Here is a 25,441-nt window from a genome sequence, read left to right as displayed (position 1 = left end):
TAAATGTGCTAAAACATTTGCAAATGATAACAAAGAGAGAAATGCTCTTTCTGTTGTGCACAAGTATCAAAATGATACTGAACGAGAAATGAGCCAAAGCACCTGGTTGTGTGTTATTGCTTACATAAGAGACAGAATATCACAGAAAAATAATCAAAAATAGAATAAACAACAATCATAGACACCCAAGCATATGTATTAGACACTATCTTCTTGTCATAATTTTTTTTGAATAATTTTCAAATTCCAATAAATGATTTAGCATTTGCAAGTTCGTGTATGCAGGTATGTGTGTGTACTAGAGCTGCAAAAATTACTTGATTAATCAATTAATTGCCACTATTAACATAAATTGAGTAATCAATTTTCAAGAAAAAGTGTCCAAATTCTTTAGTTCCAGCTTCTCGAATGTGGATATTTTCTAGTTTCTTTAGTCTTCTATGACAGTAAACTGAATATCTTAGGGTTGTGAACTTTAAGGACATCATCTTTGGCTTAAGGAAACAGTGATTGACATGTTTCACCATGTTCTGACATTTTATAGGCCAAACAACTAATTGATTAATAGACAAAATAATCAAGAGATTAATCGATAATGAAAATAATCATTAGTTGCAGCAGGTAAGTACGTGAGTGTATTCTTACCTGTGGGGAAAAAACAAACATGTCATGATAAAAGCTTTGATACTTAAAAGATATGTGGAGTCAAAGGTTTACAATTGTGGTCAAAACTTTACAAATTATATTGATGCTCAGTCTCGACCCTGTGTACATGTACACAACCAGCATTAAATACACTTGACTGTATTAAAAAAACATAAAATACACAGTCAGTCTGTACAAGGCAATAATATTATATTTTTGGCTGTTATGAGTAGAACTGAAACCCTGTTTGTGTCATTTTGGATAATATCCACTGTTCTGTACATATAAACAGCTGGTGTGTCTGTAAGCTCATATGATGCTTTTAATTGTATTTCACATATTATACAGAATCATCTCTGATAAAAGTCTGGAAAACCTGCCAGGAAATGTTTTCTGCCTTTTTAAATAAATGTATTGAACTTAAAAGCAGCAATATCTCGGCTATAGAAAAGTGTGATTAGAAGGATTTGAAATAATTTTGTCCCATAATGTTGAATTTCAGATGCTTTTCCACCCTTTCAATGAAAATTGTGGTTGGAAACACTGAAATCCAAGGCTGACTGAATAAGAAATGCAAAACTATCGCATTCCAGGGCCCAATAGTGGTTGAATTCTGACTTTGGCAACAACTACTACACATGAAAAATAACAATCAAGTAAACAATCAAATGGACCATCAAGATTCACTTGAGCTACAGTAATATATATTTCCTGAACTGCCAGATGAAGCTTTATCATCCCATGAGGGCAGCAAGGAGGCTCTGGTAAATCTGAGGGGTCTTGAGATGATTAACAGGATATTAAAGCAGAAAAACTGATACACAATATTACATTTATTTTTTCAGGATTTTCTTCAATTTCTTTTTAACATTTTTTGCTAATGAATTATTAGACCAGTTTTGGCTGGTAAAAATGATTCATATATACAGTAAGAAGGAAGAAAAGTAAAGCTTTGGTTGAACTGGTCACTACCAGTAGTTACCTTTATGGACCACCAGGAGGCTAACAAGAGCAGTCATTTCCCATCAAACATGAAGGTGGCATGACGTCTGCCATGCCCTCATACTTGGGGGTCATATGATTTTTTTTTTTTTAATTCATGATTGTCAAACTCAGTTATTCTCCACCTCACATATTAACTCATTTGGTTATCAATAAAATTACAAACAAAATATTACTAATACATAGTTTCTGTGCCCTTTTTAACCATCACTGTGGTTTAAATGCAGGCATAAAATCACAACTCACTATTTTAATCAATAGTTGTCTTGAATGGGTTTTTTTGTTTTGTTTGTTTTTTTAACTCCAAATCTGATCAGCCTGTACATTTCTTTTATGATGTTTTATCAGTTGGGGAAAAAAAGTGTTTCCATTCTGCATGATTTTGACTGCAGCAGGCACTGTTTTGTGTGGGGATGGTGTGAAGTTGAATGATATTGGGAACCAGTGTGATAATACATCTTCAATAAGATGTCCTTCACCTTAGGAACGTTTGCAGGTCTCAGGTTCAATCCTGCAGTAAACGATATGTTGTGTAAAAAGTGTCCTTCAATTCGACTTCTGCAGTATGAGTCCCTCTGAAAACGAGCATCAGTTCTGAATGTCTCTACAAAGACAGACCCTCTCTGTCTTGTGGTCAGAGCATAATGGTCTCAGTCTGCAGGATGGACTGGGCTCGGGAGTTTCGGGGGAACTGGGAGGAGTTTTCAGTGCCGTTTCGGCTGACTGACATGGCGTGTAGCCTGTAGTCCCGCCCCACATAACGCTTGAGAGACAGACTTCTCCACGTCCTCCTCAGCTCGCTCTGGACCTTTTCAAAAACACAAAAGTTGATGTCATGTGTCTGTGAAACGGAAGATTATACTCATATTCATGAATATGGAAACCTGTGTGTGTGTGTGTGTGTGTGTGTGTAGGCTCACCTCGCTGTTAAGGAAACAGTAGAGAACGGCAACGATTAGACCCTAAAACACACACACATATATACACAACTGTTACTGATTAGGCATCATTAAATAGTTTTGATTTAAAGATGACAAGTACTGTACAAAAAGGCTTCTGGCATCAAAGAAAAATTACTTTTAATATAATGTTATTGCTGCATATTTTGAATCTTTTTGAACCTACAATCTGAGCCCTGTCATTGACTGGCTCAGACTGTTATAATACATGTCTGACAACATTATGGACGAAATTAATGGAGTTTTCAGCTTTATTGTCCAGTGTAAAACATTTGCGAGTAATTCAAATAGTAACATTATTATGTTTAGGGTAGTAATCTGTAACCTGTTACATATCTAAAGTAACCTTCCCAGCACTGGTGGTTCTGTACCTGGAAGGATCCGAGGGCCAGTTCAAAGAAGATCTTAATGCGTCTCATATTTTTATCAGCCGGCTCCATCAGATAGACAAACACCACGTAGTTCACCCCGCACAGAGGGATCAGCAAGAGGGTAGACTTTGCCAGACGCCTGCACACACACACACAGACACACACACACACACATAGCACGATGGCACTGGATCACACTCAGTTGTTAACGTTTAAATATAGTATGTTTTTGTTTTCGGATTTGTAATATCTCAAATTGAGAGCAGAACATATTCTTTATTTTGGGAGTGTACCTGTATTGTGATTGCTCATTTCCCCCAACATCAGTGCAGCGCAGTTTCTGCACCAGGATGCGGATGATACTGATGAACAGAATGAAGTTAACCTTGTGGAGACACACAGCAGAGAGACAGTGCTACATTAGCAAACGTCACTTCTTCAACATCAGCCATTTGTGGGCATGCACGAATAATCTGACATAATCATGAGGAGGAAGTAGAGGTAACTTTGTAAATTAATTGTTCAGAGCAGACTAAAGCCCGGACTTTTTATTTTGAAGGCGGCATTTTTTGATTAACTTTGATTATAACTTTGTTCAAAATAAATATCTGACATTATAACATTAAATCATTGACAGAATATCACAAAAAAAGCATTATGTCTCCTTTTTTTTTTTTTAGATGTAATAGAATCCTTAATCTACTGTAAAACTTCTGTAGTTTCACAAAATATTTCAAACAATGATCACAAACAACAAAAACAGGATATTTGAGAGAAATAATCCATCGTTAAATAACCCTATATATGCGTCTTAAAATCAGTCATGTTACTGAACTTTTGAGTTTCATCATGATAAGATGAAAGATGACAAAACTGGCACAAAACTCACAATGACAGACGCCACAATAGGCCATTCCATGAGTCTGTTGGGGATGGGGTCATCGTTAGTCTCCCAACACCTGAAAAGAAATAAATAAATCAGAGAGCTTTTCACAAGTGTGTTAGTGTTTCTATTAGGTGAGCTCGCCTCCTGCATATTATCATTAGCTATATTAAGTATATTAGTCCAAATTGTATGTTATTGACAGGATTGAGTATTTTGTCGATAACATGAGGAAGCCAGACTTTGATATCCAACTTCTCGTCTGTGGGATTCAAGTTTCTGGCTATAATATTGAAAATTAGAGCAGCAAACTTCCTTTAACACAGATCCCAAGGCTTACTGACAAATAATGGACTGAGCTGTGAGCACAGGTTTATTTAACTTAATAACACAGCAGGAAAAGTTTGTTAGTTTCCTCGTGGCAAAGCTGTTCTCTATATACTTGTATGCAGGGCCATTTTCACTTTTCTCATTGTAATCTGGCAAAGTGATGACTCAGAAAGTTGTACAGTACAACGGATTGACTTTTTTTTCTGTCATCACTCAGGATGAACTCACAGTTGATTGAACAAATTCATCCCTCGTTAGTCTGTCATTCTGAATAAATACACCTTTATGTTTGTATAATATTTATATTTTCTATGTTTCTTCATTGCCCTACAAGTCAAGCCAGATATCAGAGTTGCTTGTCTTTGTCTCTTCTGACTCAGTTTTAACATTTACCAATGAGATGATATCAACCTCTCAGAAATAATGGCACTCTAATCTGCTTCAATCCAAAACAAACACGACCACTCCCAGAAGAAACATGAGGCCTCCCAACAATTAATTTGTCTCTCACTCAAGTTTGTTTCCTCTATTTACCAGTGGAGCAACATGCGCTCTTCCTCATTGACCTCTGACCTCTCATAGCACGGTTCAGTGTGAACTGTCAAGTGCAGATAAACACACACTGTCATAGTGGGTTTACTGTGGCCGATGGAAATATAAACACCAGATAAGAATAGAAGTGTCTGTATAGAGAGAGTTTAAATTCTTCTTTGTAGTTTGTGGCAGATTTTCACATGGGCTAATCTTTCTAGTTATTCATGACAGGTTGCATCCTTTATTCTTTCTATTTTGTGTGTCTGATGATGAAACTTTCATGTATTTACAAGTTTATCTAAAGCTAATATGAAGCTGTCCAAATGAGGCAAATCAAGTAGATATCTTTCACCGTTAGTCTTTTTAGTGGCAAAGTCCCTCTTTTTGTTACTATACTTCCACTGCGACTCAACTGGGAAACACTATCTGAGGAAACCTAAAAAGAGAATTTCATGCTAAAAAAACTGTAAATGTGGCAGATATCCACTTGGTATGACACATTTACTTTTAAAATGCATTTTGGCTCCCATCCCTTACATTGAAAGCACATTTGAGAAGGATCTTTTAATAGTCAGTATGAACAAAAGGAATGATTACAGCGACGAAAACCTCTTTCATTCTTCAAATATACACCCGACACCTGTTCACAACTGTAGGCGTACTGTATTGTACAGTACTGAGGAGAATAAAAAACCCAACTCAACAAACCTAACGTTATTAATCCTGGCTGTGTCGCTAAAGGCCACGAGAGCCTGACAGTCTTCATGTTTATTAAAATATTATACAAACACTTCAATTTGCTACTGGAGCGGGAGGAGCAGACTCACCTTGTGTCCTCAAGGTTTATCCTACATATAATCCATGCCACCATGAATACAAAAGGGATTCCTGAGAGAGAGGAAGAAAGAGAGAGAGAGAGGATGGAAGAGGGGGAGAAAGTCTGTTTAGATTCTCAGTCTACCAGACACAGAACATCTTCATGAGGTGCCACGCAGGAAATGTGATGTCTACACACATGTACATTAAACAGCTGGGGCTGGATGATGATGCATTAGGGAGGAAGTGTTGGTAAAGTGATGATGGATGGTGCAAGGAGTTGTCACATGGCAGAGGCAGAACGGAACTTGGCGAACAGTCCGAGTCCAGGAGACTGTTTATGACCCGACCTTTCATTAAAGACTCTACACTGGTCCACTTCACCAGCATGACGTACTGTCTGTCGCTCTGTCCGCGCTGTATGTGTGCGTGTGAGTGTTCGGTTGAAGTGTTATGCAAGAAATGTTTTGCAAAAATAAAGAAACAGACTTGATTGTGAGTTTAAATTGACAACATGTGAGTGATGTGTATTTATATATTGCACCACCCTCCTTCCAACTACTAGCTCAAGTTTTATCCACCATAAATTGCATATTACATTTGGACATATTGTAAAAAAACAAAAACCCAATAAGAATTACAACTGTGTAATCTCTCCCTCCCTAAAATTGGCCACAATACTAATTAGAGGGCAGACACATGTTAACATGCCCACACAGTCCTCAGATAAGCTTACATCTAATCAGGCATGTAAGTGAAAACACCTGTGTGGGGTTGCAAGGCCTTTAATCAGGGTAGTTGCATCATGTTTATGCTGATTGATCTTCCCATCCTTATTTTACATCACAGCTGAACATCAGGAGTGTGCATTCATGCCTTTTGTCATTACAAAATATACAGAAATGATTGAAAACGTGTACATTTTAACAATTTCATACTTTTGAGAAAGACAACATGCAGTCATGACACTGCATCTCCAAATTGCAGTTATTAACCTCTTGACATCTTTTCCTTTTGTTTCAAGTTTCTAGGTAAATTAATAATAAAATAATAATAATAATTCCACACATTTTAAGACTCTTTCTCAAACTTCAGCCATATTGGAACATTTGGGGATCTCCATAAGAAATTAAATAAAGATAAGTTTGAGTAAAATTTGGACTGCCCAGCAGAGATTTTAAAGGCTGACCTGACTCCTAACTCCTCCCTGCCTAAGTGCAGAGGGTTTTAACTTGATGGGGTTAAATGTTTTGATAGGAATGATGACCACAACTAAGAAAAAATAAGATCCAGGTTGGTATTTGTGCTGCAGTGCCTCTTACCCCAGCCGATGAGCATGTAGAGGGACAGACGGGTGGAGTAGTGGTGGATGACGAGCAGAAGCGTGTGCAGGTAGAGACCCTCCACCAACAACCAGAAGAAGTTGGCCATGATGAAGTAATTGACAAACACCAGACTGGCCTTACAGCCCACCTGAAACAATATTATTTATTACATACAAGTGACAACAGAGGAATAAGATATATATCTGACTTTCAATACATGCACAATACTTCTAAGTAAATCAGTTCATTGTTTGTTTGGATCCAAACATGAGATTTGTTGACAATAATAAAAATGTAGAAAATCACCAGACGATGATTGTGTCTTCAGTAGCTAAAAATAAATCTACATTTTACCCATTATATTATAGGTGAATAGAAAAGTTGAAAGTAAAGGTCCTTTTAAGTACAATAAAAATAGGGGTGTGTGTGTTTGTGTGTGAGGTCACCAGTGAGGGCTGAGTGCCGCAGTCTGTGTTTTCTTCATCTGGGAAGTCATCTGAGAAGAGCAGAGTGTCTTTAGTCAGCACGGTCACGGCTCGCAGCATGAACGACACAAACAGGTTCAGATGGATGTAGTTCCTTGTGCAATGGAGCCTCCTACACACACACACACACACACACACACAGAAGACACATGTTAAGAAGTGTGTTTACAGACGGTGTCAGGGTGTGAATCAGTCCAGTGAAAGATGTGGTATCTAAACACGCTGATAGCAGCCGAGTGAACAGCTGGAGCTGATCCAGGCCGAGCTGCAGCGTTCATCAGTCTCACACACTTCTACAACAAACTGTTATCACCCTGAGGAGTATGAGTGTTAGGAAACATGTACGTTTATGTTCATATGCTGAGTTATCATACATATGACCTCAGTTAAAATATCCAAGTTGTTTCGACTTTTTATTCTGCACACAAAGTCTGACGTGTTTGTCAGTAAATGTCAGATGTTCACAATTGACTCTAAACAGTCGTCCACTGTCAGGAATGTTAATTAAAATATTCTTATTTTTCAGCATTTTTGCATAGAAAAACAAGATTTGAAGAGGTAATCTGTAGGAGAAATATATACAGTACAGTGAAGATTCTGCATAAAAATACATTTTGGAGGGTTATTTTATAAATATTCTGGGTTATTATGTTAAAGGCCTAACATAAAAAAGTGTAACACTCTCTTAAGGCAAAAAATAATAATTTTTTTTAACAAAAGTATAAACTAAACACTCCTTTGTTTGTTTTGTCTTTACAGAGCCCCTTTTTTTTGCTTATTTAATATCATATCACTTTTTTGGGGGGTATGAGGAAATGCATGTGTGACTATTTTAAACCGTGTTACATGAAGACTGCATTCACTGGTTTAACTGGTAGTGGTTGTGTTACCGGTGGACAGGTGGACAGGTGAGTGTGTGTGTTTACCTGAACAAACAGATGATGATGGTGCTGGTGAGCAGAGTGACGAGGGACAGGCTGTGACCAAGCGTGGACAAAATCTTTACCACCCTGTAGAAAACCAGCTGGACACACAAACACACAAAATACATTTCATAAGATAAATTAAACACAAAATGTAGAATTAAAATCCTTATGAGGAGCCTAAGCCTTTTTATTGTATTTTTTGACTAGATTTAATCATTGTATGTTTCTCTTGATTACATTTCACAGAAGCAGTTCTTATTATTTGTTAAAAAATATAAATACATTACATAAATGAAATATAAATAATATGAGACATCCACTAGGGGACGCTGCTCCCTACTTTTTAAACTTACACATAATAGTTATTTGTATTTGCATGAAGCTATTTTAACTTCTTTAATCCAAATAATAAATAAGTGACATTTCTGTGACATTATACACCGAACCTTCCCTCCAATTTACAAGAATGACTATATGAATAATTACTGTTGACTTATCAGAGCTGTGTGGCTTTCTGAGAATGATTAAAAAAAGAAATTTGTTTTCTGTGTCTGAAACTCATTTTAAGGGTGAGATCAAAATGGGGATGTGGTCGGTTTCAAAACATCACAAACGCTCCTCAAACCCTTCAGAACTGGACTGTGAAGATGTGTGTGTGTGTGAGAATCTCGGTGCCTGGCGTTCATCGCTCTCTCATCATCTATAAACAACATTCCCCATGTATGACACACCATCTGGCAATTAACTGGACATACAAACACACATGCACACACACACACACACACACACACACACACACACACACACACACACACACACACACACACACACAGAATATATACATTGAGACATACATGAGTCTTTTTTCGTATACTGTTAAACACACATTTAAATACACACATGCAAACAAGTGGGTTTACAATCCGACTAATACATCAGTTAAGTGTTTAAAAGTTCCAAATATATACAAATAAAATGCAGGAGGATGCACACACACACACACACACACACACACACTGACACATACGCGCACTCACATACAGACACACATACACAAGTGGAAAGTCCTGGTCACCCACTTATCCAGCTGCTTTTCTTAAGTATCTTCTTGAGACACTGTCTGGTATTTTATGTAAAGATTTCCATTTTTGGAGACTTTTTCATTTTCCTCTTCTTCGTCAATCTTTTTTTATTTCCCTCCATGTCACTCCATGCCCACTTTCATCTGTTTTCTTCTTTCTTTCTTTCTTTCTTTCTTTCTTTCTTTCTTTCTTTCTTTCAGTCTTAATAAGGTTTTTCCCAAAAACCTTTGATTTCTGGTTTTGGGGATTTTCATTGTCAGTGTTCTTCTACACAGTGATTACTTTTTCATTTTGATACAGTATATTTCTTAATTTTAACTTAAAGCACCTGTAAATGAGGAGGCACTGCTCTATAATATCAAATATATATTACTTCAAGTAAATAAAAATCATTTTATTTACTTATTGAATTCCTTTGTCATTAATATCACTAAAATGTTCTGCATTACCAATTTGTGAACTTAATTTTTCTCTTTATGTTATTTATGTGGGATGGGAAGTACGTTGGGGTTCATAAAAGTCACGTTGATTGTAATGTCTACACTCTTTACACTGTCCATCTGTTTTTCATTAAACTGCACTATAATAAAAGGATTATTCTAAAAAAATCCATTGCAAAACATGCAAAGTTTGAAAATAAACATAAGTTACTGTTTATGAAAATTTTAGTACTCAAAAACTCCTTCCGGACTGTGTGGGTGTGATCTAAGCAGAAATTTCCTACAGATTCCAGGCTGCAGATTTTGCAAAATCTACGGACTGTCCAAGTCCACCATTCATCAAGTCCATATGGACTGTGATGCACATTGCCACTTTTGCCTCAGTGAAGGGTTTCAGTACTTCTTGCAGAACTGTGTCTGAGACTACAGAGACACTCACAGCCTGGCATCAGACTTTCATTCCTGAGTTTGATTCTCAGGCCCGCTGGCTGGGAGCTGATGACCTGCTGGCTCTGGTCTGCTGCAGCCACACTGCCTTCTATGTCCAAACACATCTCCATCCATAAACTCTGGCTCGCTCCCTGGCTCGCCCTTTCTGTCTTCCTAGCTGACATCAGAGAATTAAAGCGATGTTGAACTTTAGGCTGAGCAGCTTCCTAGCTGTGGTAACAGTCTGAATCTGGTGGGCTGCCTTTATTTCCTGCTTCTGTGTGCTTTGTAGTGTCGTAAAGCAGCAAAGTCATCACCAAGACAAGAGGAGCATGAGCCATATTTGTGTCTGTCACATTATAGCCATGGCTTTCTGTCAATATTTAAAAACTAGAAGATCTGCATTACCTGAAGAAACTATGGGTGATTGCTGACAGCTGCTTTTTTCAGGCCCAGCTGCTGACATATTTACTGCAAGATGTTTAATTTTTATAAAATTCAAAAGCTCACAGCACTCCAGTTGTCAAAAGTTGCCAAACTTTTCAAAGTATTCCGATATTTCAATTGCATACACTCACAAAATGCTGATCGATTTTTGCTGGCATCGTAACTTTTTGGTTGTATTTGTATTGTAGTGCCACCTACAGGTAAAAGATCAAATTGTTAGGTTGTTGAACATGCTGAGCACATCCTGAAAGAACCTGAATATCAAGAATACCAATTTTCAGTCTGTGCCTCATAGTTCACAAGTTACTAGTCAAAATGCAAAGTGCTTCATAACTGACCATATGGTGGTGCTGTTGGTTTTCAATGTGTTGCCTCATGGTAAAACATAATTAGCACAACAGCTGGCCACAAGGTGGAGCTATTATTTACTAACACAATTATTTGCAAATTACAGTTAAAATATGATTAAAAGCAGAATTCATAAAGATAAAAACAGAGTCAGACTTCTTACTTTCAAGGCTTAGACTTGCTCCCTTAGGTTCAATGAACAAAAGTCTTAATGCTACACTTTATAATGATATTTTAGACAATAGTTTACTTCCAATATTGTCTCTTTCCTTTTTTAACATGTGCAGACAAAGTCGTGAGATGAACCAGAACGCCGACTGTGAGCCATTTCTCACTGAAGGAAGGTTTTGGTATGAGAGTATTTCACAAGACATTTTAGCACTGAAAAGAAGCTAACATATTAGAGGAAGTCAGTAAGAGCTGCTCAGTTAGCTGATGCTGCTGAACCTTGTTGTGTCAGCATTTTGGAAAAATACAAACTTTTAAAAGCATATTTAGATCGGTCCAGTTGATAAAGATCAACCCCGCTCACCAACAAAATCTCCACTACTGTGACACTAGGAAAATGCAGTTTGCAGCACTGATTCATTTGAAATATTTCAGAAGTCATATTGTCAGAATTATTCAAACCAAAATGCTCTTCCGACTGTAATTTGCTTTCTTTACATGTAAATTAAATAATCAACAACTGATTTAATGGCTGCTTATTTGAAATTGATGACAAATGAAGAATTTCTTCATTAAAGGACACAATGTGAACATGCAGATGGCATTTATTGCCAAACATAATGTAATTGACATTGTATTTTAACAATATTGATCAATATTTTACTGTTTCATGTGTGAAGTCTGTGACTCAGTGTACAAAATATATAAAATCTCAAAAATAAAGTTCTATACTAAAGCTTGAACACCCCATTGGTCACAATTAACTGCAACTCTTTCTTTTTTTCACTCTTTTTCTGTGTGGAATCATTTAAGAATATTTATTTAAAAATATTTATTTATTTTGTTTTCTATCATAAAATAAAAGCTTTAGATATGATGATATAACTTCTGCATGCTGGAGTCATTTTGGCTACCTGAGAAGTTTGTTTTCATTCATGTTTTCATAAACTTCAGCTACCAAGAGACCCGTTCAAGACAAACAGGTCGATTTTCCAGAGTGTTGGAGACATTTGACAGAGGTTTGTTATGCGAACTGTGTAAAACAGACGAGACAAATGATGTGTGATGTTTGAACATACTGTGGTGTGATGGCGTGGTCTTTTGTCTACCATGAGCTTGAAACTTGTAGGTGTATTTAGCATCAAGCAAATCATTTACACCCTGAGCTTAGATTGGGAAGTTCTTCCTCCCGCGTTGCCACTTTACAGACACTTTTCTGCAGTTCAGTTCCTGAGTGATGTGTTTTCCATGCCTCATTTTTCTTATTAAAGTCAGTTGCTTTATAGTTATATCTACCCTCGACAGCATGCAACAAACAGCTTTTCCTCCATTTAATTTGAAGTTCTTGAGTGGAGCAGGAAAAATAAGTCTATGCTGTCTGCTGAGGAAAGATGAGGAAATCAAAATGAACTTAACTGCTGGTCCCTTCAGTGCGTTGAAAGACGTCTGCATAAAGTTCAACCCTTTTTTAAACTTCCCCACATCACACACGGGACATGTTTAGATGTTTTTGCAGAGTTAATCATGACCGTAGAATTTTAAAGGTCACGATACACAATTAAAATAATAATTATAATGGAGAAAAATGTTTGAATTGTTTGTTCTTCAATCGCATTGTTGAAAGCTAATGCTCTTATGTCTAAATTTAAAACATGTATTTAAATATTTACAGAAAATTAGTTAAAGGGGACATACTCTGCATATTTCCAGGTCTATATTTATATTCTGGGGCTCTGCTGGAATATCTTTGAATGATTTACAGTTTAAAAAAAAACTATTTATCTTACACTGGCTCTTCATGCAGCCCCTCAGTTCAGCATCTGTCTGAAACAGGCTGTCTTAGCTCCTGTCTCTTTTGTTTATTAGCCAAGTATGCAAGCATTCAAAGAATGTCAGGCAATATGGACCAAGAAATGGTGACAAGAGCAAAAATTAAATGTGACGTGCAATAAATAATTAAATAACAGTGGAGGCTGAAGGTAAAGTACAATAGCAATAGCTCCTGTGTCTGCTGGTGAAGGTTTTAAGTCCCTCCTCTCCTCCCACTCTGTTCTGATTGGTCCGTTTCAGGAAGCTTCTGCCAGCTCCAGAAGATACAAACTATAGTAGCTGGATTTCACTTCTTTTTCCTGTTCCTTATTTAAAAACTTTTCACATACATGTGCGAAAATTTGCAACATGAGCAGTCATAGCAACAAAGATTATGTAATTTACGGCTGTCTGTGGGCATGTGCAAACAATCTGACCTCAGTTTGACAGGGAAGTAGAGGCAATTTTGCAAAACGGCACATTCAGTGGAGGCTGAAGTTTTGGATTTAGACTTGCAGAGACCACTTTTACTTATGGTCATATCAAGTTCTGGAGCTTTCACCATGTTTATCACAGACATCAGACATCGTAACAGTATGAAAATGACCAAAAACCCTTTAAAACCAGGTTAAAGACAGAACTTTATATCCGAAGATCACAAAATGGCACCTTGTCTTGTCTGTTGAAGGTTCGTTGAAAACTATTCGTGTGTGATTTAAAGTTCGACTCGGAGGGATGATGAAGATAATCAACCCTATCTGCTGTGTGTGAAGTGTGTGTGAGCCGAGTGCCAGCGGTGACGTCTGGTCTCAGCAGAATGTTTTCCAGACGGAAAACCTCCGTCTCTTCAACAGGAAACAAATAGAAGCTTCATCGAGAGTCAAAGAACGGGAATCCCACACCTGAGGGCTCTGGAGAGGATCACGAGCCAGCTGTGTGTCTGTCTGTGTGAGGGTATCAGGCCTGTTCAAATTCATCTTTATGTCCTGCTGTGATGTGTGTGCAGTGCGTTATTTATTAGTCTCGGTTACTCACTTTCGTTCATCCCCATTTTCCTCAGTTTGCTGCTCTGTTTTAGACTTTGCAAGTAAACAAAAACAAGCAAAACCATTTACAGTAAGTCAACTCGCTGTCAGCAATCAACAGACTCATACATCAGTGTCAGGAGTTTGTATTAGAGGAGCTGACGCGATAAGAAACTATGAATCCATCAAAGGAGCTGCACTGCGACAGAAATAAAGGGGAAATGCTTTGACGTGAAGTTCGATGCTAAAAACTTCTTTCTAAAGCTAAGCACTCCATGAATAAAATGAGGGGTAGCCATGTGACCGCCAGAGAGCTATTAGGGAGAATATTACAACCTACATGTTCATTAAATGATTGTCAGCTGCAACACAACATGATGCTGGACTGAGAGCTGCAGAAACACCGTGAACCAGCTATTAAAAATGGACTGAAATGTAAAAAAAAAAGCTCACTAAATTGGCAGCTGTGGTGAGGATAATAGAATAGAATATTAATTTTGCACCAAATACCAAAATGACAGACTAATTCAGATTAGGCCAATATAACTTTTTCTTCTTCTTTTACTTTAGTGATTTGATTTAAAAGATCCTGAATAGTTTCTTCTGATTTCTTGTGATGGATTCAAAACTGCAATACCAGTTTTAAATACAAAGATCAAACAAACTTAGCATGCATCTGATTTAAGTTGCAACTAATGATTCTTTTCAATATTGCATAACATGTTTTTCTGATGAATTAAATGTTTAGAATATAAAATGTCCATCACAATTTCAGAGAACCAACAATCCAATACCCAAATATATTAAATTTACTATGATATAAAACAGAAAAACAAAAAAAATTTGGATCATTTTGCTTGATAAAATAACTACATTTGCAGGTATTTACTTTACTTTATTTAAAATAACCAGATGGTAATACATACAAACAAGTTTTTTTTCTTGTGAAGAAAGTCAGATTATCTGTTTGTGATGTTATAAATAGCAAAAGTGGAGCTGAAGAGAAAAACGTATTTTATTCTGAGACTGGGTTCATGCAGGTCACAAACAAAAAGCTGGCTGAGCCGGGCAAAAACCGAATACCGGACAAGCATGAATAAATAGAGCCAAATAAACCGATTAAACAGAGAAGAGCAGCACAAACTGAGCAGAACAGAAGAGAGGATCCAAGAAAACTGAAGTGCAAACCAAGACTTTAATACAGACAGAACTAATAAATGAACAGGGAACAATTGACTTGACACAAGGGCAAACTGGGGAAAAACACAGTGCAGGACAGGGCTAACGGACATGATGCAGGGCAGGTGCGAAGGGTAAAAAAAACTAGAGAGAAGTGAAGTAACACAGCAAACAGAAAACTAATAACCTAGAAAACACAATATAGCCACCCTCAAGTTCTCATACTGAGCAAACACAAGCAGATAACTTGAGCAAATAAACTTCAGTACACAACAGTATGAGCTAAATAATCATACGAATGAACAAAACCATGACCAAAAGTACAGAAAACCAAAACAAACACACAAAGAGTCTAAATACTGACTCGTACGAAAGGTCTCGTTAATTTTGTTTGTAACTTAAAGAAAGTTCTACACTAATGCCAGAAAGTTTCTTAAATGCCTCTTAAGAATAAACCAATTCTTATGGGCACTTCCTGCATAAGGCCCAAAGTGAGCAATCTGACTCAGTGTGTCACCCATTTTTGAAAACCCAAACTATCTTTACACAAATAAATGTAGTCTGTAAGAATGCAGCTGCAGTTCAAGCCAAGTTGCAGTTATGGTTTATATGTGAACGTTTATCAGATCAGTCTGCTGCATGTTTCTATACAAGGCAATATTGTACAAACTGCCTCCTTATCCGTTTTCTGTGCAACAGCTAACATCTCCACGCTATCAGCAGTTTCAGCTGTCGTTCAGGAAGACAGAGAGCGTATTTATAGGTCAGCCCGCACTTCATCTTGGCATAAGTTACAGTTTTAATGACCATTAACCAAGATATGAAGCTGCTATATAAACTATCATATGTGTGGAAGATTAGAAAAATATGATTGCAGCATGCACATCTCACGTTACCAAAACCAGGTCTGAAACTGTAGCAAAACAAGCCTAAGGTGTTCATGCTTACAGACACACAGAAAAGAAAAACAGCCCAGTAATGAGAAAATAAAGATACTATAAACAGAGAAATACAAGGATGTGACAGACGTGTTGGAAAGAAAGGCGAGGAAAAATATACACATGTATCCACAGGAGAGCAGTTTTAGATGTAAAATAAAGATGTGTTAAGAGTGGCCAGATTTCCCTCTACTAGAGAGTATTTAAGACCTCATTGAACTCTATGATATTTAGGATACACAGTTTGTCTTTCTGAGAGTTGGAAGCACTTTAAAATTCAAACATCAGTTCAGCCAGACCAATTTTTCTCATCTGTTTAGGAGACATTAAGATTTGTATTATTGATTTTACTTTTTTTGTCATTTAATTCCTTGTTTGTTTGAACATTTTGACACTACAAAAATACAGATACAAATGTTTGGACCTCACATGATTTCTAGCTCTTCTTTTGCTGATATAGTCATATTCCACTGCTTTGTTGTAAAGCTGTCTTGTTAGAACTAAACTTGCTCATTTTTATGACACTAACTTTGTATCACATTAAAAGTTATACTGATATTATTATGAATGATATGATGAATGGACTGCACTTATATAGCTCGTTTCTAGTCTTCCAACCACACAAACAAGCCACACTGACCTATTCATACACACACTCACACACTGATGGTGGCAAGCTACCACACAGGGTGTTGGTGCAGCCATCGGGAGCAACAGGGTTTAATATCTTGCACAAGGACACTTTGACATGTGGATTGGAGAAGTCGGGAATTGAACCGCCAATTTTACAATTAGTGGACGACCCGCTCTACCCCCTAAGCCACAGCCAGCCGAAACAACAACAACAACCTGTCTATGAAGACAATCTTGTCTGGTCTTTTTTTAAACTCTCTTATTTAAAGATATAAAGATATAATATGTAACCATTCTGCATTAAAATGTCTAAAAACAATTAGACCTACTTTATGAATTTTTATTAATAATATTTTAAAAACAATTAAAAACACATTAATGAGTCACACTGCTGCACTGGGTGACATGTTCCTTCATCACCATGAACACACACTGTAGTTTATTTTGACTTAATCCCACACACACCGTCCTGCTGCCAGAAAATACTCGCTAGAGCACCAAATGTAGATTCCTCCACCACTGAAAATAGTTCCCAACAAATGCACAGTTTTCAAAAACTGCACTGACCAGCTGTTTTACAAAATTACTGAGCCTTTTTTAAACATGAAACTATATATCTGCAAGCTGTTTTTTAAAGATTTACATCAGCTGATTTAGGAGGAAAAGTCAGAAATAGATATGATAAAGATTTTTAGTCTATACAATAAAAAAAGTAAGTCACAGAGAGCAGGAGTGTGTGGCATGAACACAATAATGGCTCCGGATATTCTCTTAAACCTACATGTTACTCACTTGTTTAAAGCTCAGTACAAACCAAAGGGTCCTGGAATGCAGCCACGAACACAAGCAATAACTGAGAAGGTCAGAAAATAAGCTCCGTGGCATCACACGGGATGCTTCGGGGCACAAACCCACATAAATGCACACCAACGCAGTAGACAGATAACACAGAGAGAAGGGAAATCTGTAGGAGGTGGCCCTTTTTTCTGCAACCCCCTGCAACATTCACAGAGTCAGATATTCAGCTGTGCTATTCCACTTCATAATCCTCTGAAGAGTTGGCTGAAGGGTAAAAGAAAAAACTCCCAACTCCAGTTTACCTTCATCTTGTGAAAAAGCAGATATGGGAACAGACAAGGGCGGATTAGAGAGCAGAGAGTGCCATTTAAGCCAGTGTCTCGCCGCAGGTCTTCACAAAACATACATGCAGTTTGAAGGTTTAACCCGAATACAACTGATGGCTCCTTTGGATTGGATGTGTTTCTTTTTTTCTTTTTTTGAAAAAGGACTTATGAACTTTACCTGCAGCTCAAGCTATGATTCCTGGACTGTATTTCTTCTGATGGCATAAGAGAGAAAGAAAGGTGTTGACAGCATTGACGTCGTCAAAGAAAACTACAATGAAAATGAATTGACAACGCTTTTCCGCAACAAAAATAAAACTAAATCTAAATAAAAACTAAAAATTTGAATACAAAAACATTACAAAATGGAAAAAACAAACTGCAGTACGTGCAAAAGTTTTAGCCTCTAATAGTAAGTAAATATTTGTTGTGAGCAGCTTTGCCTTTAAAACAGCAGCAATTCTCTTCAGTACACCTACACACAGTAAGGTACTTGCAGGTCGGTTGTTCTGACCACAGTTCTTCTTCTTATGTGAATTTCAGCATCTCAGCTACGTGGGGGCCAAACCACCTGCTGCAGGACTACTTGTTCTTCTTGTTGCTGAAGATAGTTCTTTATGACTCTTTTTGTGTGTTTGGGCTCGTTGTTTGGGACCAACAGACCTCCCTGATGATGTTGCATTATGGAGAAGAATTTATAGATCTTAAATGCATAAAACTTTTGCACAGTACTGTATAATGTGAAAGACGGATGAAAGGCTACTTATATATTTACCGCTGGTGCCCAAATATCTCTTTTTCAGAAGTTGATTTGATTGCTTGAGAGAGAGAAAAAGAGGAGAGAGTAGAAACCAGCTGAGAGCACAAATAGTGAGCAAATGAGAGAAATAAAACTCAGATTATTCTCAGATTGTTTCATGACCGAACCAACAAACGATGAGAAGATGATTTCCCCTTTTCATTCATTCAGGAAATCAAACAATCTGAGTCAAGCAAAAGTAAATATAAAGAACAAGAGATGACATGTTGTTGTTTCCTCATGTATTAATACTGCCCCATCATTATGTTTTAATATGTCATGGGTCCAATTTGCATGATCTAATTAGTTCCCCAGATGCGTTGAAAATTCAAACAGGAATGCACCACAGGGACTTTTAGTTCTATTTTAGTTCCAGAGATTAGTTTTTGATCAAAAAGCAGCTTTAGTTTGTGAGTTTACTTCCTAGGAATATATTGTGGAAAAGGGTTATGATAAAGTTATTTTCTGCTGCTTGTTCTTTATTAAATGTCTAATCCTGATATGACAGATCTGACCTGTCACTCTTGTACTAATCTCTACAAATATATTCACAGTCATTTGCACTGAATTTATGGTAATAACTTATTCAAGTTTGTTTTTTTTTCAGCAAAAAAGCAAAACTTTTTAATTTTGGGCCAATAAAGACTTCAAGTGTGATTCAAGTCTGATCATCATCATCTTTATCATAAAAACACAAACACATTCCTCTTCTTTTCTTAACATCCTAACCTTTTTCAGTTTGAGATGCTAAGTAAATTTCTCAAACGTGACCACAGTTCACAGTCCTGACCCGAAGAGCGGCCAACTCTTTGCCCACTGACAGATTTCCCTCATTTTTAGGTGTATAAACACACACTTCAGATACACACAAACACACTCAGGATACAATGAAAGAGACAGATGATTTCACGGCGGTCTGAGGAAAGAAAAGAGGAGCTGAGCTGAGAGATCAGCTGGAGGTCAGAGATCTGTCAGCCAAAAAAACTCTCCCCCGTCTCTGTCCTCACATCTAACCTTACTCTTCGTTTATCTCTGTCAGAGTATCTTCCACGAACAGATAAACACACACAGGGATGCTTGACAAGCCACGCTGATATGATACCAGCCCTTCGCTTCGCTTTGCTTTCCCAGTCTAAGTCATTTAAAACGTATTAGGCTGATTAAAAGCTGTGATACCATCAGTACAGATAAAACTTAGGCAATTAGTTTTAGTGAAAGTATTTTGTTTGATTGATTTCAAAAAGATTAGTCAGCTCTATTTCAGGGACTCTTATTTGTTTTTGGTTTTGACTCATCCAGAGCTAGTTGAGTCAGACTATGTTGACACTGAGCAGACTACTTGTAAATGCATTTTTTTCACTCAGTTTGTTATTGATTGTTGATAACTTGTGTATCTTCTGAATGTCATTATGCACATTGACTTTTAGTGACATTTGTGACAGTTTTTAGCTAAGCCCTCTGAATAACAGATTTGCTACTGGGTTAAGTTAACACAATGTTTTATTGGTGCTGTATTGGCCCCCAACTGATTAATCGATAATTAATATAATCCGTTTTTCTGTCACACAGATTTTATGAACAGTTAAACCAGTTTGTGGCCGGGCCTTTTTTAAACCAGATCACAGAAACATTGTTCTGTTGAAAACTGGGCCTGTGGTTGATTTGTGATAAACCTCCACTGAAAAGCTTTCAAAGTGGGTCAAACAGAAATATGAACTTCTGTCTGCTCCACAGACTGCATATCAAGCACTTTCTCTTCTGCTACGTGGGAGTTCACACGTACGTACGTTCTTGTTAAAAACACAAACGGAAACCACTGTGTTGTCAAAGTGAGCAGCATTTATAAGTTACTGCTTGGACCTTTTTAACTCCAGCCCTGTCAACCTAAAGCTCCTGAAGCACACTGATAATCACATTCAATTCAATCAAAACCATCAGTTTAGTCTTCAAACAGCATCTTTACATGCATAGTTGGCCTGTTGGCCATAGTATTACAGGCATGTAAACAACTGTACAATTTCCTGGTAAAAACTGAAATAAATGAGCAAGTTCTTACAAGATGCATTGTCTCTACTTTCCCTATGATTACTAAAGAGCTAAATCAATTAGGCAATAAATCAATGATCAGCAACAATCTTAATAATTGACAAATCATCCATTTTCAAGCAAACATGTCAAACATGTGCTGGTTCCAATGTGAAGATTTTTGCTTAAGTAAAATGTGATTGTAAATTGAATGTAAATTAATTCAACTTTTTTTGATAATATATAATATGTTTGTAGTAATGTATTTGATTTTGGACTGTTACAGTAGGAATTGGAGGCCTGTGGGAAATTGTGACAGGCATCTTTTACTATTGTCTCACATTTTAGAAAGAAAACAATAAACTGATTTATTGATGCTTAAATCATTGTTCATTGCAGCCCTACAAATAAGAGTTTTTTCTAGGAAAGTAAAAACAGAAGTCATAAAACAAAACTTTTTTTTTTTTGCAGTAATGTTGACCAGTCCATTGACACTTAATCACTTGTGGAGGAACAATGAGCCTCCATCTGATCTATTTTTTTGTACATTTCCCAAAACTGCCTCAGACACATGACAGGATATTCTCAGCAGCTAAAGGTTGAATATGAACTTTTAGCTGCTTGGAGTTCATCCAACCACAAACCTCATCCTTTCTCGCAGGCAAACACTTCTACATCATACATACACTCATCGTTATCGTCATCGTCATCATCAGCCCATATCTGCATCCACAGACACACGCAGTGCAAATATAACTTCATACACAAACACAGGAAGTGACTCCTGCAGATGAGCAGGGGGATGAACTCACCTCATTGGGTTCGTCTGTGATGTTTGAAAAGCAGGCGAAGTTGATGACAGGGTAGACATTTGACCAACCTTGCTCAGTACAGTTCCTGCTGACATGACCTGAGACAGACAGACAGACACATAAGCACAGAGATTTATATCATATATTTATATTCACTAAAATTATCCATTTCCATTGAAACAATTAGTCAATTAGTTAAATAGTCATTAAAATAATTCTTTTAGGCAAAAATGCGAAAAAAATTCACTGGTTTCTTATTAATCTGTGATAGTAAAACTAAATATCTTTGGGTTCTGAACTGTTGGGCAGACAATTTGAATATATCAATGTGCTGCTTTGGGAAACTGTTGCAGGAATGTTTCACTATTTTCTTCCAAGCGATAAAAAGATAAATTGAGTAAACAGAGTCCTAAATCCTGACCACTAGTGTGGAAAAACTATAACGTATAAATCTGAATCAAAACGACATAATGGAATAAAACTTTCATGACAACCTCCTTGGATTTGAAAAAAAAGTTACAAATCCAAAATTAACACTAATACAGTTGATTCAGATTCAGCATTACACTGTGTTTATCTAGTTTCATATACAATGCTGCAAATACATAACACAGTTTGTTTTGTTTTTGGAAAAAAAGGCTAATTTAGGATTAATTTCAATTGATTTGGTGTCTCGGCTTGTTTCAGCCGCAACAGGGGTTTCCAATCTTGTAATAACATACGATACATTACCATGGCATTGACATCTAGCATTAGACATCCACACTGCACCACTAACGTAGCTAAAAATGTTGTATAGCTTGGTAAAAACTTCTCTTTTGTCACCCAGAACTGTCACATCTGACTCTGGCTTCTCAATCTTTACTCATGCAGATAGAAGCGACATCTCCACCCTCTGAACTGGAAATGAAGTGCTCTCAACTTGATGGGTTACAGCTGTGAACGTATTAAGTAGAAATGTTGGTGTAAATAAAGAGGAAGCATAGCAGGGGACTGGAATATTGGAAGTCCTCAGCTGTTGGCAGCAGTTGCAACAGATTGTGTTGCTAAACTGTAAATACACGTGATTTGTGCTCCACAGCAGAGTGTTTGCTAATGAGCCTGTTGGCCAGCTGACAGCTTGTTCACGTTAACTGAATTCCCGTCAAAGTGAGAGTGAAAGTGTTTTCAAGAAGAGACGATTTTTAGGACCAAATTTAAGCTAAATTGATCTAAATATTCAAAGTTTTCTAAATATTTTTTGGGTAACCTAGAATGATCAGCAACTAAACTGTCGAGAAAATATTCACTTCTGACCCACAATCTGCAACATACAAGATCAGATACGTTAATTTATTCATAATGCATTTTCCTGTTTCCAAAGTAAACAAATCTAAGTACAGTGAAAACTTTTGAAGGAAAAAGTTATCCTTTTTTTATCACAAAAACAACAAGCCCCTTTTAGGCATATACCTTGTCATGTAAATTTGCCAGTAATGAGTGAACCAAAGATCATAAACATGGTTATTAATAAAAGATATTATCATACCTTATCTTTGACCCCCACAAATCATCCCTTGACATGCTTATCCTGACCCTAACCTTACTAGATTCCCAACAAGTTGTTTCTGCTGCGCCTAACCATAACCATAAGCATAAGTATAACCATAACTATAAGCATAACCATAACCATAACCACAACATGAGCCCTTATGTTGCATTCATGTCATGTCGTAGTTGATCGTTAATTTCAAGTCATAATTACAACTGAGAAATTGGTATTTTTCTGAAAGGTCTATTAAATATGATTTGGCAGTTAATTATATAAATGTTGCATAATTACAGCCTTTCTTTGCAAACAGCTGCCTCCTACTGCCCAAAATGACGCTATGAGAGCGCAGAGAGTGAACCAACACAGTAAAGTTGCAGCCAGACAGCTATACAATGAGCTGAAACTCACTATAAAGCTCCATAAAGCAAAAAGCTCCAATACATTACACACTCACAATTTATAGATTCCTATTATAAAAATATTGATTATAATTACTTCACACTTTTAAATATGTAAATATTACACCATTAACAGCATTTCACTGTTTCCCTTTTATTCAAAAAAATGACAGCTAGATTCTGTTTCTATTCTATATTTCACAGCTGTCAGCAGAGGCAGAGCATGCACTTTTACATGCTGACAGACAGCAGAGTGAGAATATTTAATAGTCACGGTCTCAGTGAGTGACCTTTGATGTTAGAGCAGCAGTTGCTCTGGTGTGGTGTGCTGATTACACGCCTCATCCGTTAACTGGCTCGACTTAATGCTTTCCATCTCTGCAGGGGGTGGAGCGGGGAGGCAGGCCACTGACAGATGCTGTGGAGGGAACTTGCAGTGAAAGTCGGCCAGCCCAGATGTTGTCAGCTGCCCCGCGAATAATTAGACTCATTAACTTTGAAAGAGCCTAAAGAGGAGGAAACAGAGCGAAGGAGAGGAGAGGATGCTTGTGGAAGAGAGTGAAGAAGGACCAAACAGGAAGATGGACAGAAGTGGAAGAAAGATTCAGGATGATAAAAGAAATGAAGGAAAGCACGACAACAGCTTTAGTATCACTAACTTTTAACATTTTTTTTGTTTTTTTGAAAATATAATACAACTTTTTTCCTCGATATACCTTAAGGCTGTATACCACTGCAATTTCGTTATTTTTGAAATATTAAAACAAACTCATAACATTAAAGGGTTTTTTGTAAAACTACAGCTTGCTCAGAATATTTTCACATATTTTTGTAAAACTAGGCTCAAAATTAGGAGTATATTTAGAAAAATATATCTCTTATAGTCCACTGTCAGTTTCAGCCCTGTTTTTAAAAACATCATTCATATATACACTGCTCAAAAAAATCAAGGGAACACTTCAATCACACATCGGATCTCGCTGAACAAATCATTCAAGTTGAAAATTTTACTGTGTAAACCAAAATCATCACCCTCAACCCATTGAGGGCTCGATTCAAAATCACATCGAAAATAAAAGTAAAAAATTGAAATCTGATTCAATTTGTGAGAAATTCATCACGGCAACTCAAGTCAGTAGTGTGTTTGGCCTGTTTGCACTCCTGACAATGTCTGGGCATGCTCCTGATGTGTCTGCGGATGGTGTCCTGGGGGATCTACTCTCAAACTTGTATCAGGGCATCAGTGGACAAGTCTGAGGTGGTACTTGGCGGCATCGGATGCACGATACATAACGTCCCATAGGTGCTCAATTGGATTTAGATCAGGGGAACGTGAGGACCAGTCAATGGCATCAATGCCTTCGTCATCCAGGAACTGATTTAATCTGGATTTGAAAAAAAATGCTGCCAGTGAACATAATCCATTAGGCAGTTACATTCTCCAAAATGTATCAGGAAAAGTAAATTAGTAATTTACTAACATATTTTGTAAAATAGGGTTGTCTCTTTTCAAGTTAATCTTGGCCAAATTGATTGAAATGCACAGGAGTATATTTTATTGCAACACGTCACAATCACTGAGCAGTCTGACAGATTTACAGGTGCTAAACACATTTTCTGTGTCACAACATACTGTTATAATTGTAATAAAAAAATATGCACGAGGAAAAAAGCAGGGTTAAAAATAGGTTTTAGATATTTCTCTGACATTTGCCAGAGACACATTTCCACCATTTAGTATTAAAACTCAATTTTTCTTTTGAGTACTTTAAGCTGAACTTCCTTCAATTTTTTTTGTTTCCATTTCAATATATCTTTCCTGTCTTAAAGATTTTAGTCTGTAAGAAAACTTTTAGGAAATTGGTTCAGTTTGCATTAAAAATATTTAGAGAGAATGACAGAGTGAAAGTGAAGGTGAGGAAGGTCAAGACTGCAAGGTCAGAGAGGGGGCTGATGGGAGCGGAAAAGGAAGCAGAGG

The 25,441-nt window shown here is 37.0% G+C and overlaps 1 protein-coding gene across 1 annotated transcript in view; it reads right to left on the bottom strand.

Moving 5' to 3' along the window:
* Positions 1-2,088: 2,088 nt before the first annotated feature.
* The window catches only part of LOC134002273 (vasoactive intestinal polypeptide receptor 2-like), a 36,802-nt gene continuing 13,449 nt past the window's right edge, over positions 2,089-25,441 (bottom strand). Inside the window, exons 4-13 of the mRNA XM_062441597.1 lie at positions 21,535-21,632; positions 8,277-8,374; positions 7,312-7,462; positions 6,863-7,013; positions 5,552-5,612; positions 3,867-3,936; positions 3,271-3,362; positions 2,978-3,116; positions 2,568-2,609; positions 2,089-2,455 (exon numbers count right to left, since the gene is read on the bottom strand). Of these exons, the coding sequence (XP_062297581.1) occupies positions 2,282-2,455; positions 2,568-2,609; positions 2,978-3,116; positions 3,271-3,362; positions 3,867-3,936; positions 5,552-5,612; positions 6,863-7,013; positions 7,312-7,462; positions 8,277-8,374; positions 21,535-21,632 (1,076 nt within the window). The 3' untranslated portion in view covers positions 2,089-2,281. The remainder of the gene's footprint in view (positions 2,456-2,567; positions 2,610-2,977; positions 3,117-3,270; positions 3,363-3,866; positions 3,937-5,551; positions 5,613-6,862; positions 7,014-7,311; positions 7,463-8,276; positions 8,375-21,534; positions 21,633-25,441) is intronic.

This window comes from Scomber scombrus, chromosome 20, assembly GCF_963691925.1.
Source record: "Scomber scombrus chromosome 20, fScoSco1.1, whole genome shotgun sequence".
In the NCBI taxonomy this organism is placed as follows: Eukaryota; Metazoa; Chordata; class Actinopteri; order Scombriformes; family Scombridae; genus Scomber; species Scomber scombrus.
This window is presented reverse-complemented; position numbering and strand designations above follow the sequence as displayed.